The sequence below is a fragment of the Chanos chanos genome, chromosome 5 (assembly GCF_902362185.1).
Source record: "Chanos chanos chromosome 5, fChaCha1.1, whole genome shotgun sequence".
NCBI lineage: Eukaryota > Metazoa > Chordata > Actinopteri > Gonorynchiformes > Chanidae > Chanos > Chanos chanos.
The window spans coordinates 41,862,228-41,876,735 of record NC_044499.1 but is presented as its reverse complement, the minus strand read 5'-3'; the positions used below and the strand labels follow the sequence as shown (position 1 = coordinate 41,876,735).

The 14,508-nt window shown below is 42.4% G+C and overlaps 1 protein-coding gene across 2 annotated transcripts in view; it reads left to right on the top strand.

Moving 5' to 3' along the window:
* The window catches only part of waplb (WAPL cohesin release factor b), a 28,093-nt gene extending 16,601 nt beyond the window's left edge, over positions 1-11,492 (top strand). For both annotated transcript variants that reach the window (XM_030773598.1, XM_030773597.1), the window contains exons 7-20: positions 123-284; positions 1,626-1,762; positions 1,966-2,077; positions 2,293-2,520; positions 3,088-3,199; positions 3,657-3,754; positions 4,560-4,636; positions 6,582-6,754; positions 7,819-7,934; positions 8,207-8,371; positions 9,121-9,328; positions 9,444-9,532; positions 10,892-10,987; positions 11,121-11,492. In XM_030773598.1, coding sequence (XP_030629458.1) covers positions 123-284; positions 1,626-1,762; positions 1,966-2,077; positions 2,293-2,520; positions 3,088-3,199; positions 3,657-3,754; positions 4,560-4,636; positions 6,582-6,754; positions 7,819-7,934; positions 8,207-8,371; positions 9,121-9,328; positions 9,444-9,532; positions 10,892-10,987; positions 11,121-11,186 — 1,839 coding nt within the window. In that variant the 3' untranslated portion in view covers positions 11,187-11,492. The remainder of the gene's footprint in view (positions 1-122; positions 285-1,625; positions 1,763-1,965; positions 2,078-2,292; positions 2,521-3,087; positions 3,200-3,656; positions 3,755-4,559; positions 4,637-6,581; positions 6,755-7,818; positions 7,935-8,206; positions 8,372-9,120; positions 9,329-9,443; positions 9,533-10,891; positions 10,988-11,120) is intronic.
* Positions 11,493-14,508: the final 3,016 nt, after the last annotated feature.

The following is a 14,508-nucleotide window of genomic DNA, read 5'->3' as shown; positions in this document are numbered from 1 at the left end:
AGCTGCTCACTGTCAGCTCATATGTAAGAGGCAGCGAGAGAGCCGGCTTGGCTCGCCAACGCGGGCCGTAAGTCAAGGGAGACTGAAACTCTGAGCAGGTGTCCTCTTGTGCGTTTTTCCAGGCCAACCTGTCAGGAGGCAGTAAGGAGCCCAACGCACACAAAGATGATGGCGTCTTCAAAGCACCGCCCCCGCCGCCCAAAGTCATCAAATCCGTGACCATCCCCACCGAGCCTTACCAGGACATTGTCACTGCACTGAAATGTAGGAAGGAGCACAAGGAGGTGAGCCGGAAGCTTCTGCAGGCACCCTTAAAGCCCGTAGTAATACAGTGTAATGGTATACATGGGAGCCGTGTTATTTCTTTTCTTTTTTTTTTTTTTCCTGAAGTCCCTGAAGCACCGCTGCCTATTAATGCCCAATTTGGAAACTCAGTCTCGGCTTTCGTAAGACTTTATAAATGACTCATGCTTTAATTAGTCATGAACGCAAGCAAATTATGCACCTCCCACACAACAAACATAGCCTGTTGAGGTGTGTTAAATATTGCATGAAATGAGTTTCTGAAGATGAAGGCAAAACATACGGTTCTTACAATTGCAAATAGAAATGTATATAAAGTGTTAATGGTTTACATGTACAAAGTTGAGTCGGTGTCCATTATGAATTCTAAATGATGCCAGTTGTCAAGGTGCTCTCCAGTAGTTGTTTTTTTTGTTTTGTTTTTTTTTCTCTCCAGGCGTCAGTCTAAGCTGTTAAAACTTCATTTACCCATAAGGTGAAAATACAAGGCCTCAGTAAAGGAGCTCTACCAAACCATGCTCTCGTTATGCTTATAATTGAAAGCGCAATGGTTAAATTTCCGCGGATCACCGCGAAGAAACATTGCATTTGCGTTTTGTAATAGTTGCTGCAGGTGCAGGTTCTTCAGTGAGCACGGGTCTGCTTTAAACAATCCAGTACCTTAAGAGAAACCGTCTTCTGAGAGACGTTTTTGAATAACTCGCCCTTCAAATTCCTCTTTTGGCGACCGAACAGGGCTCGAATAATGTCTCAAACATAGAATTTGAGGGTGCCAGGGGATGCCAGGACTAAAGCAGACTGTTTATTTGTCTACGCTGGTGCGTTAGTCTTTTGTTCCGTCTCTGGCTCATCAGCGATGGTCACCCGCTGCTGCTGCGGTGTGGGCAGTTCTACTTCGGCTGCCATCCCGAATCATTAAATTCCACCTGCAGCTCCATTTGCCTTTTATGTGTTCTCTTGGCTGGTGACCAATAAACCATAGCTCTCGTTCTAAGAATAGCAGTGCTGAGTACTTGTACTGCATCCAGCAATTCTGCACCATTACTGAGGGAGGGAAAGTTGCTCCTACATCACAGCATTATATAATCTTGCTGGAAGATTAGTTGTGCGGTTCGAAACTTTTTTTATGAGATTCTGACAGCATTTCAATTAGTTTTTTTTTATTTATTTTTTTTAGTTGCGCCGCATAATGAAACGCTAATAGAAGAAACGTGTAGCTTTGCGCTCCCGTCGGACAGCTATTCCTGACGCGGGTCTTTTTGTTGAGTAATAACGTCACCTCCTTTTTTTTTTTTTCTTCTCCTCCTCTTCTCTCTTTGTAGTTGTACACGGTTGTACAGCATGTGAAGCACTTCAACGACGTGGTGGAGTTTGGGGAGAATCAAGAGTTCACGGATGACTTTGAGTACCTGGCCACAGGGCTTAAGAGTGGTCAACCCCTCAACACACGCTGCCTTAGGTAGAGACCTTTTTGAATAATTCACGAGGGTTAAAAAGATAATGTTCTGTACGATCCTAACTTTCTGAATCACATCACGTCACGGTTTTTAAGGCAGTGCCATTGAGATGAGGGTGACTGAGCCCGAATGAAGTGTTTTGGGTATGTGGCTTCATTAAAGCTTCTGCTTGTCCCTCTCTCTCTTTGTCTCTGTCCTTGTGTAGTATTATTAGTCTGGCCACCAGGTGCGCAATGCCAAGCTTCAGGATGCATCTGAGAGCCAGGGGGAAGGTCGCCCACGTCTTTAAAACCCTCAGTGATGCACCCCAGCACCCGGTAGGAGCAGGTTTTATTTATCCATACCACTCCTATTATTCATATTCATCACTGTCAGACAGATTGGAATGGTCTCTTCTCATCCCTGTCACGATCAATGGCTGTATTATAATGCTCAAAGCGGCATAACTTTTTCTCTTTGTGCCTCTGTCTCCCACCACCGTTCTTTGACTCTCTCTCTCTCTCTCTCTCTCTTTTTTCTCTCTCTCTCTTAGAATTTGGCTCTGTGCACAGCATCTTTGATGTACATTCTGAGCAGAGACCGACTGAATATGGATCTGGACCGGGCCAGCCTGGATCTTATGATCCGTCTGCTCGAGTTAGAGCAGGACAACTCTGCGGACGACCAGCTGACTGCTAAAGAGATGAACAAAGTCAAAGAGAAGATCCGTAAGCTCTGTGAGACGGTCCATAACAAGCATCTGGATCTGGAGAACATAACGGTAGACTGTTTTTCTTTTTTTTCTTTTTCTTTCTTTTTTTTTTGTTCTTGAGTATTTCTGTTCTTTTTAGGCCTCTGTCTTTTATCTTGCTTTGTTGTCATGTGAATGAGTCATTATGGGACATGTAGACATATCATCGTCATCAATTTTATCACTCTTTCTTTCGTGAGATTGTTTTTCTTTTTTTTTTAAACTTATGTATCGTTGTTTTTGTTTTGTTTTTTTTTTTAATTATTTTTTACTTCCAGAAAGAATGGCAAATCTCTTGCAACAAGAGATTTTGGTTGTCTTGAATAAATGACAGGGGTGTACTTTGTTGTCTTTTGATCCGTCGAAACTCTAGCAGATGCGTCAGATATCTCAAATTTACCATTTCAATATGAATAATTAATTTTACAAGCAGTCATTTCTCTTCGCAAACTCTAAAAGTGCTTTGTTGAGAGAAATGAATTTTTCAGCTCTCCGTAATTGTGCTTTAATCATTAGAAATGTAATAGCTCTCATGTATTTTGATTCTTTTTTCCTGACTAAATCTGTTTCTCCCATTGTATTCTTTGTGACACACAGACAGGGCATTTAGCCATGGAAACATTATTATCACTAACATCGAAGAGGGCTGGAGACTGGTTCAAAGAGGAACTCAGGCTGCTGGGAGGGCTTGACCACATTGTAGATAAAGGTACGGAGATTTTGCTGCATGTGTAGGAGTACTTCATGCTTGCTGTAAGCTTTAAGCCCGCTGGATGTATCGCATGTTGGACGTGCATTCTTCTTTGTACAATACGTAATGCCACTATTACAATTAAAAACCATAATGACATCTTCCACACAAAGTCTTTTCCGAGTGCCGAGAGCATTTTGTATCTGATTTGACAGGCGTGTAGGCTTTCATGCAGTTACATGACTATAAACAAGAGAATATGTTCTCCAAGTGAAATATACAGCATGCGTCAAAGCAGGGGCTGACACACTCATTCAGTCTTTAGACTTCAGATTCACAGTTACCGTGAATTTCAGCAACATGTGGAATTACATTGTGTAGCTTAGCCCCCAGATGGACATCCTTCACAGCTAGGATCAGAGTTCTCCAGTACATGGATTATGTCAGGTCACTGTATTCGTTGTCGCTTCCGCAGTAAAAGAATGTGTGGATAATCTGAGCCGCGAGGACGACAAGGAGAACCTGGTGGCCTCGCTGTGGGGAGCCGAGAGATGCCTGCGCGTGCTGGAAAGCGTGAGTAACAACTCCTCAAACACGCTCGCAAAAAAAAAAAAAAAAAACCCCTCCAGCGCACTGATCCTAAAAAACACGTACATGAGCGCGTACCCTCAGACCGCTCGTTAGACTGCTCCGCGGAAAATAACCCGTCAGCGCCGCGACGTTATAAAAATATATCATTAAAATATGACGGGAATGTGCTGCTCCTTGACAGCAAACACATATGAAGTGGGGGGAAAAAAAAGAAAAAGGAGATCTTTTATGGAGATGTCATCAATCCTGCATTTCACATTATTCTAAAAAGTTTTCCTAATGACACTTTAATATACACCAGGCAACATAAATTCCCAGAAATTTAAGCTTCTGGGTAGGAGAGGAGATGGGGCGATAATGAATTCAACAGAGTTGACTATATGTTTTGATGGGAATTTTAGGCTAATTTAACCTTTGTACTGACTACCGTAGCCCGCAGTGCTCGTCTTAATACTTAATTATGGCTAGAGTACAGCGTGTGCAAATCTAAAAATCAAGTTTCTAATGAGGCCAGAGCCGCTTGTTTTAACCTTGGCACTAAGCTGCTGTTTATTGATCCTTGTGCTCAGTAAATCCAATGCGTTTCTGCTAGAGGGAGTTTCTTAAATTATGTGTACGTGGTTTGCCATGAAATTCTAATGAATAAGTCTTGTTTTCATCTCTCTCTCTCTCTCACTCTCTCTTTTTTCAGTTTTTCTTCTTTTGCCTATTTATATCTCATGTTGTGCGCGTCTCTTGTTGTTCTAATCAATCGCCTTTTTTCCCCCCTCTCTTTCCTCTATCACAGGTAACTGTTCATAACCCAGAGAATCAGGGCTACCTGATTGCTTATAAGGACTCGCAGCTCATTGTCTCATCTGCAAAGTAAGTGGCCCGCTGAGGGAAGCGGGTGTCATGGTTTCTGTTTCCTCTGGCATCTCTGTGTTCTGAAGACTAGCTGTGGTAGTGTTTGGAAGAGCCTAGGCAGGGGAGAGGAGAGCAAAGCAGGCTCACCTCATTAGAGCTGGCAGTCTCTCGAGTCAGAGAACTGTGTCATTGGAGCAGCAGCAGACCCCCGTTCCTTTCCGGCAGCGCAGTTGGCCAAGGATACGCAGACAGGGCAGAAGCACTGGGCCAAAAACTGCCCTGTCTGCTTAGAGCCGTACATCTGGGGCCTGGCTGTTTTTGTTTCCTTACCGAGTCAAGACCAAATAATTGACTGACTGGTTGAATTTTGAGACGTGCATTGCGTATCAAGTGTATCTCAGTTTATCTCGCCATCAGACTGTAATTGAATAAATGGAAAAACTTTTTGTTTCTATTTTAAGGAAAAACTCCATTGTCAGTAGTTTATTAGCCTAGAAGTATTATTCATATATATATATATATATAAAAAAAAAGAATGTTTATACTTCTTGATAGCTAATCATCCTTTTGCTTGACCCTGTAAGATCTCTGCTCTCCCATCTGACCAGTACCACACTTCAACTCTGCGTGCCCTCCTGTATTTCCTCCATGAAAAAAACGCTTTTTGCTGCTGACTCTGTGCTTGTCTACGCCCTGTTTAGCCGTGTTGGGGGCAGCCGTCTCGCCTCTGCGGTTCACCCACCTCTCAGACATCCACCCCCACCTCACCCCTCAACCACGTTTTTAAACTCTCCCCCTCATTCTTTTAGCCTCCTATCAGTACCCCCCCCACCCCCGGTTTCTTCCGCCTATAATGAAATTAGCCGCTGCTACTCCTGCTGCGCGGTAAAGCTCTAAACCCCCTTGCACAGTGCTCCTTGAACTGGCCCTCGCGTTTGGGACCCAGATGCTTGGGGAGGGCTGCAGTGAGTCAACAAAGCGGGCTCTCACACATGCCTCTCAGTGCACATTCAGCTGGCTCTAATTCAATTAGGGATAAACCAGGCTACCGCCACTGACCCCAACTCGCTTTCCTTATACATTCTTCTGCCTCCGCTCCACTCTCTATAACTAATGACCTCCCATTATGATAATCATATTATTTAGACATTTTTGCATGAAGCTGTTGTGCTGATAACCCTGCTGCTGCTGCTGCTGCTGCGTGCGTGCGTGCGTGCGTGCGTGCGTGCGTGTGTGTGTGTGCGCGTGTGTGTGTGTCTCACATGGGCTGTCTCTCAGCCAGTGTGTGGCCCTTGATGCAGTCGGGCCAGTTGCGTTCAGCACAGACACGCTGTCCTAATGACTTGGCTTTAATAGAGATGGAATTGGCTCTCTTTGTCTCTCCCAGAATCTTAAAGCAGTCAGTGCTTTGACTGACTATCTGAGCTAAGCGAGTCATTTAACCCATTAAAATCTTTAGTGCGCAGCTGCAGCTGTGCTATTGTTCTTATTTTACGGCTTTGCTGTTTTGTTTTTTTTCCTCTCGGATCCTGAGCAGTTGTCCCCGCTATTTGCTTTTATAGTTGTTACTGTTGTGCTGTAAGTGTTTATGTTGAAAATGGAGGATTTTGACATTGTCCTGTTTGTTTCGTGTTGTTTTTACTCAGAGGCATTTAGCCTGCAGGTTTTAGCTGCGGTTCTCACTTTGTAGGGTCTTTTGACGTTGCTTCCGACGCCCTTTATTTTGCAGAGAAAAGTGTTTATTTTTAAACATGTTTTTCACATTGGCTTTGCATTTCTTAAATAAAATCAGCATTGGGCTCTCTCCTGCACGGAAACATCACGGTAGTCTGTTTTGTTTTTGTTTTTTTGTTTTTGTTTTTTTATTTCCCAAACAGCCAACAGTTGCGAGATGAACATGTTCGGCTCACGCGGCGTGAGCGCGCGTTTATATTTATGCACTGACGTGTGGATGTGTTGACAGGGCTCTGAGATACTGCGAGGAGATGATCCAGCGCTACAGCAGAGAAGTGAACAGCTCTCTGTGTTCGTCTGGCACACCGTTGCCTTACTGCAGTAACAGCAACGTGGGCAAAGCCGTGGAAGACTGCATGAGAGCCATCATTGGCGTTCTGCTCAACCTCACCCACGACAACGGTAAGGCAGTCGGCTCTCCACTCCCACCGTGTAGTCTCTTCAAAACCCACAGAAGACAAACGCTCTGTCACACGTCCAGGAACATGGAGGAAACGGGAACCTCGCTCACTGCACAAATATGTAAAACTGTGAAATCTGCTCAGTCCTTACAATGGCAGGCAATAGGGCTGTTTAAAGGTAAACCCAGTCTTAAAATAAAGAAGTTATGTTCGTTTTTGTGTGTCGGTTTGAGTGTGGTTTTCTGCTGTTGGGTCAAAAGATTTGAAGTGAGAAAGAAGTCTTTTGCACCAGCTCACCGCATTGTGTGTAAATATTTGAAAATCTGGTTTATTTGTGATATTGCATTGTCTAACAGCTAAACTGCCTGAACCACAAACATTTACATTTATTCATTTGGCAGATACGTTTATCCAAAGTGACTTACGTGATGAATAGATACAATATGTGCATAGCTAAACTGACATGAGACAATTATAATACTACTGATAAGTGTAGTAGTTACAGGTGCTATGCAACAAAGGTAGAGAACCTAACACCCAGAACAAACTGTACACTGCAGATGGTTGCGTCATCCTATACCAAGGATTTAACTAATCGTGACATGATAATGTCCTATTACACCCTGTGAAAGCATAGATGTATGGCCAACCAAACCTAGATGCCCATACAGTTATACAACATACATATGAATAATGGGGAGGAAAATCCAGGATTTACAGTCACTCCATCTCAGAATTTAACACTTGAGCAGTCATTGAATAAGCTCCAGCTTATGCCTTTTGTCCTGTTCATCTTCTTATCTCTCTCTCTCTCTCTCTCTCTCTCTATCACACACACACACACACTCTGTCTGTCTCTCTCACACACGTTCTCTGTCTCTCTCTCTCTCTCTCTCTCTCTTTCTCGCTCTCTCACGAACACACACACACGCTTTCTCTGTCTCGCTCTCTGTCTGTCTTTCGTTCTCTCACACACACACACTCTCTGTCTCTCTCTCACACACACACACACACACACACACACTCTGTCTATCTCTCTCTCTCTCTCTCTCTGTTTGTGCACAGAATGGGGAAGCACAAAGACGGGGGAGCAGGAGGATCTTATAATAACAGCACTGAACTGTGTTCTGAGGGTACCTCAGTACTTGCCCCAGGAGCAGAGATTTGACATTAGAGTTCTGGTGAGTTTGATACTTATCTGGTTCACTACAGTCAAGGGACAGATATGACCGAACGCTCTTAATTAGCACCACATTTACACCACAGACTTATGGATCAGAAGAGTTCAGTAGTGCTCAGTAGTTCCTAAGACAAGGTTACCGAATTCCCATTCAGCTGTTTCAGCAGCATTGTGTCCAGCACTTTGATTAAATTGTACTGTCATTACTTATCCCACTTCCAGCTTTGGCCTAAGCGGACTTGTGCGATGTGAATGTGTCCATGTTTTGCACAGGGCCTGGGCTTGCTGATTAACCTTGTAGAGTACAGTGCAAGGAACAGACACTGTTTGGTGGAGATGAAGATGGATTACGGGGGACTGGGGGACTCTGTGTGTGTGCCTGATAAAGACGAGCTCAAGTCGGAGGGTTCCCTCAGTGCTATTGCTGCCCTGGTGAAGGTGGGTACTGTCTACACACCCCAGAGAGAAATAATCCACAGATACACTCAGTTAAAATGATCACGTTGGAATAATGAAATAACTGCTCCTCATATGTAGACATATATTATCTGTGCCCTCTTAGTGTAGGTTAGTAAGGACGTGAACATCAGATCCAAAAAAAACTGTGATCTGTACCAAATTTTGTGCTATGTATTAAACATATAGTTTACTTGTTCATGTGGCCAATGGATTTTACTCTCAGCAGCTCTCTGGCAAGATAAACACCAGACCAAAAATAGAATTATTGATTATTATATTTGCATCTATCAGCATGGAATGGCAATCATAAAATTCTGAGGCAGCAGAGTAGAGGGATTCAGTGGTGTGTTGGCAGGGGCAGGAGCTTGATTAATGATTAATGTATGCTGACATGGGCATGTGAGAGGTAACTTAATGAGCTGAAACTGAATTTCCTCACTCTGCGTGTGTGTGTGTGTGTGTGTGTAATTGTGGTTGGTAGCTTATGAATTGTTAAGAAGTATGGGCATTGTAGGGTTTCTTTTTTTTTTTTGGATGTTTCATATCATGTTCATATCATACTAATTTAAATGTAAATGGAGCAGAAAATTCTGTTATTATGCTACGTATTGGTTGCGCATTTAAGAGATATCAGAGAAGCGTTCACGTATTGACCTAAAGAAAAAAAAAAACGGTTACTAAGGCGGATTGTTGAACTGTGGTCGATGACACTGCGTGTTTGTTCGCAGCTGTTTCTTCAACGCGAGCATGCGGCCGTGCTGGCGGAGGCGGAGACCGATGACTTCATCAACGACGCGCCCAAAGCTCAGCTGGACCAGAGCGGGGAGTGGCAGGAGACCTCAGGAGAGATCCAGTGGGTCGCCTCTGAGAATAACACCACCAATGAGAAAGAGAACAAAAAAGAGGAAGAGGATGAAGAGTTAGACCTTAACAAAGGTGAAGTGTTGTGAGGTGACCAGCTGACCTGCTGCGTGTCATGCCGGCAGGACGAGAACAGTTTTAGACTCATCTCTCTCTCTCTCTCTCTCTCTCTCTCTCTCTCTCTCTCTAGCTCTTCAACATGCTGGAAAGCACATGGAGGACAGTATTGTGGCCTCGTACACTGCACTGCTATTGGGCTGTCTCTGCCAGGGAAGTCCTGTGAGTATGACATTCCTTAGTGTGCTAACACACATCTTACACACGTCAGAGTGACTGCTCTCACCTATCGGGAGACTGTCCTCTGAAAAAGCACTGGCCTGCCTCTCTGGGTCACCACTCTGACCTACACCAACAACACTTGGACTATGAACATGTGTTTATAATCTTCATTAACAGAATTGCTTTAATGCTGATATCATTCTTCTGTTATCCCCCATAAACGATTCTTAATAATTGTGTCTTTTCTAACTTCAGCGTTAGAAAATCACTATTCAAGGCAATGGAGATATTGTTTGTGCACAACTCCAAACACTGCAGTACAAACAACATGTGTATCGCCCACTCTGCATTGTCCTGAACTATAGCTGGCTATTAATGCAGTTTTCAAAGGTCTGCATCCTTGATGCAGAATAATTCAGTTCGAAGTACAAAGTTTTTCTGGAGGCTGTCGTAACGGATCCCCATCATTTGGCAGTTATATTCTGGCGGTGTGGACTCTAAATGTTGTTTGTCTAAATTGTGGTCTTAAAGTTTGAGGGTGGCCATTAGAGGTAATCCAGCCTGTGATGTCTTGTCTGTGCTAATGGCTTTTCTTTGTGGATGTTAATAACAGTGTGGTGCTTCTGGGAGCTTTGTCTTACTCGTTGTAATGGACTCTCCTGTGTGCCGTTAGTCTGTGATTGACACATATGGTCATTATCTGACCAACTGCTAAGTCTGTGCTGCACACATACATACACACACACACACACACCATGTGTTCGCAGGAAGAAGGTCATCTCCTCATTTAAAAAAAAACAAAACAAAACAAAAAGCCTTTCCTTTTGGTCTTAATTGAACTAAATTTCAGATACACTCCCTTTCTAGTGGCTACCTTGGTTTACAGATTTGGCTTTGATGTATTAATGAACAAATTGTTTTGACTGTATTTGTTAAGCCATCAGATTTGATTCAGAATTGCTGAAACTCATTCATAAGGTGCTTTTTTTGAAGCTGAGCTGCATGAATCTAAATAGGGTGGAAGGAAGATTTTGTTTTTACATTAATCCTTGGTGGTTTGTTGTTGCTTTAAGAAGCTCCTTTAGGTACGGTATAATTCTGCTCTAGAGCTCAATCTATGTTGGGATTAGATCCACATTATACATTTGTGTGAATGCTTGAAATAATTTCTATGTTCAGTACACACTGGAGGTTTTTACAAAGGTGGGCTTTTTCTTGATGCTGTAAACAGATTTCCAATTCATGTTTACAGTATTAACATAATCTAGTTTATAACTATGATCTCTTGGTGGTGTACATGTTCCCAAGGAGTAGTTACCTGGTTCTGTGACTTGTGCTAATGACGCATTTTTCTTCTAGATGAATGTGACTACTGTGAGGGAAAACTTACCAAAAGGAGATTTCTCCATAATGACGGAAATGTTGAAGAAATTCCTAAATTTCATGAATCTCACAGTAAGTACGGACAGTTGCTTAATCTGTTTTCACTTTACGCTGTGTGTGTGGGTTGGCATATCTGAGTACATTGCATATTTTTGTATTTGTAACGCCTGACTTTTGATTGTTCCTCTCCCCCTTTCGTTTCCAGTGTGACGTTGGCACCACAGGGCAGAAATCCATCTCGCGGGTCATTGAGTATCTAGAGCATTGTTAGGGTTACACAGCTCTGCTTTTCTCTGCTATGTGGAGGATCAGCGATCTCACAGGTTCCACAAGTCCAGCAAAAGAGAATCCGCAAGGACACCATGCACCCATCTTCATCACCTATCACCTATCATCTTCATCCTCAGGAAGACTGAATTTGTTCCCATTAAAGAACTGAAGGATGAAATGATAGACCATGATAGGACTTGACAAAAGTAGGATCGTTATTCTGTTGATCTTCAGCTCCCAGGAGTTCACAAAGACCTTTTCGTTACTATGTCATCTGTTGCTAACCTTGATATGAGCGTTGTCCTTTTTTTTTTTTTTTTTTTTTTTTAAAGGGGTGAGTTTTTATGCCTCTACAGGATGATCTGGGTTGATCCTGGTTACACATGGTGGTATTTTGGTTCAGTCAATTACTTTATTCTTCTGACTTTTCTGTCAGTGTGCCCAAGTGGAAGGAATTGAGTTTCTTTTATGTAGGTTTGTTCTAGCTGTAATAAATAAGGTTTTATTCTTTTTTTTTTTTTTATTGTCCTCACAAGTCTGTAATTTTTAAAATGGTAGGCACTGACCCAAACAAATGGAAATTGAATCCAAAGAAAACGCTTTTGTTCTGACTCTGCTTTGATACGCTGAAAGAAATGCCCTGATGGTTCAAAGTCATTGCCTTCACTCACATGTGATCTCTCTTTGTTTTGAAAGTTTCTGACCCGGACCATAATATTGTGTCAGAGGTCGAAACAGGAATATCTGGCAACTCTTTCATTTCAAAAAGGTTCCGGACTCACAACTACATTTTAGTGGTCCCAACATGAGGGACTCTGAGCAGAATCTTACACTTTGCTCTTAAGGGTTCATGTAGCGCTGATTACTAAAATCTGGTTTGTCTTTTTCAGATTTTCAGACTGTCACATGTTACAGTATAGAGTTTACAGGCTTTATATGTAGTGATTCTGTAGTCAGACCATGCAACTGGTTGTATGACTTCAAACCTGAAGAATGCATCTCATTTAGTCTAAGAAACATATTACATACACAAAACAAACTACAAAACCTTCCAACAGGAAAAACGTCCCATTCTTAAAAGCTATCAGTCCAATAATATCTGTATTATTAAAATAGTGTTCTAGGTTAAGATATTCTAGATTCACAAGCTTTATGGTCCCAAATGTAAATCATACTCAGATGAGATTTGACAGTTTGGCTTTCTCAGGGTCTTAAAGCAATTTTGATTAGCTGTAACCGGTATGATAAGACTACCCTCAGAATTTTAAAGTAAGAAGAAAAATATAAGCTCCTCTCACACTGCAGCAGTTCCTTTGTTGCCAGAAATTGAATGCATCATTTATTAATGTGCCCAGTACTTGCTGTGCCCAGTTCGGTATCCCCCCCCCCCCTTTTCTAGTTTCTTTTATTTTTTATTTTCTTGACGATACTGCTTAACTTGCCAATGTTTTAGGATCAAGATTTTACAACTTTGGTGGAAAAAAGCACTTAAGTGATTTCACAACATCTTGTTCCTCCAAATCTTTAAAGAGAGCCCAGCTTTTGACCTGATAAAGAGAAAAACACCCAGTTAATTCTCACACCCAGTGTCCCAGGTTAACAGTTACATCTTAATTTCTTTAAGGAAATTAAAAGGATAAGCTTGACAAGTGCTTGATCTCAGTCAAATAATCAACTCATTCCATATGCATAAGCTGTCCGGTTGTGCATTTCTTCAGACACACAGGAAAGAAAGTCACCAGAAAAGCCCTCGTCACTTAAGAAGGTGCTCCTGCGATGTGAAGCCGCAATGCATAATGGATTTTGAAACTGGGAATAAATGCATACCAGGATGTACATAATGTTTTTTTTTTTTTTTCCCCCTTCTGTGTTTGTTTTAATACCTGCATTTATCCTCCCTTGCTGTACATTTCAGTTGTTCTCTCTCATTTGTATCCTCTGTGTCCTGCAGTGGTACTCCAAATTTTAGTACAGTTTCGCATGAACTCCCACTGTACTACACCATCACTTTTTTTTTCTTTTCTTTTGAAACAGTAAAGCCACTTGGGCTTTGTGCTTTGTAGTCTGTTAGTCCTCGAACTGGACCAGGACCACTGAAGTGCTGCAGTTATTTTGTATTTTTTAGGGCTTTATTCAGTGCCCCAGTGATTACAAGAGGTTTATTCAAAATTCTGGAGATGAACTGAACAACAAAAATGTAAATACTCATGTAAATATCGGTTATTGGAAGTTAGAGTGATAGACTACTTTTCTGAATCCAGTCCTATTTCTATTTTATACAGCATTTTCTCAGTTGTGTTATTTGAGGTAAAATTAAGAGTATCAAAAACCAACTGCAGGAACATGAACTTTGTACCGATTTCAGAAATAATGTCTTTGGTTACTTGTACATAATTGAACTCGAATAAAAATTGCTACTTTCAGTATTTATTGTGTTTGACGGTTATTGATACCTGTCTGTCCATAATCTTTATGTTCATTATATTACGACAATGAATGTTTAGCACAAGGAGTTTTTTTTTTCTAAAGGCAATGTTTATTTCATTCGTTCTTAGTCGTTGTTATTCGATGCTTTTTCAATTCTGTGAGATAATAAGTGAAACAACACTACATAAAAGTATACTTTTTGAAAAATGTCTTTTTCGCAATGTAAACCCATTGTCCACTGTCATTTTGCGCCACTGGTTCTCTCCCAATGATTTGTAAACCCTCTAAGTTCTGTCTTTTGACCTTGGCAAGACGCGCGCTCAAGGTTTCCGGTGAATTTGCTCCTTTTATTGGCCGTAAGTGTAGCCGTGTCCACTGTGGAGTGATCATTTGGTCTGTCCGCCGGGGCCGAACGCCCTTGTTCAGCATCCAACATGAGGCGAGGATAACTGCAGTCCGGACCACAGTCCTTTTCTTGTAGAAGCTCACTGAGTGTGGTGATGTAAATTTGGGCCATTTGAAGGGTCTCTGACTTGGACAACTTTTTGTCGCTCTCCAGGTTGGGAATAACACTTCTGAGCCGGTCAAAGGCGACGTTAAGCCCTAGCATCCTCCTCCGTTCCCTGGCGTTAGCTGCCAGTCGCCGTCTTCTCCGTGCTCTTGCAATGGCACTTTGATCTTGCTCTAGGTATGACAGCCCCGGAATCCGGAGTTCAACGAAGGCACACGGGTCACAGTCCGTCCTGTCCTGCGTCCTCCGCTCCTCTGTCCATTTTGTCTGTATGAACGCCTGGACCGGCGGTGCACGTTGGAGCTCTGTTTCCCTCAGGATGAACGGCACGTATGGACTTTTTCGGCGAGGCATCGTCCAGATTACAAGTGGAACTGACAGACAA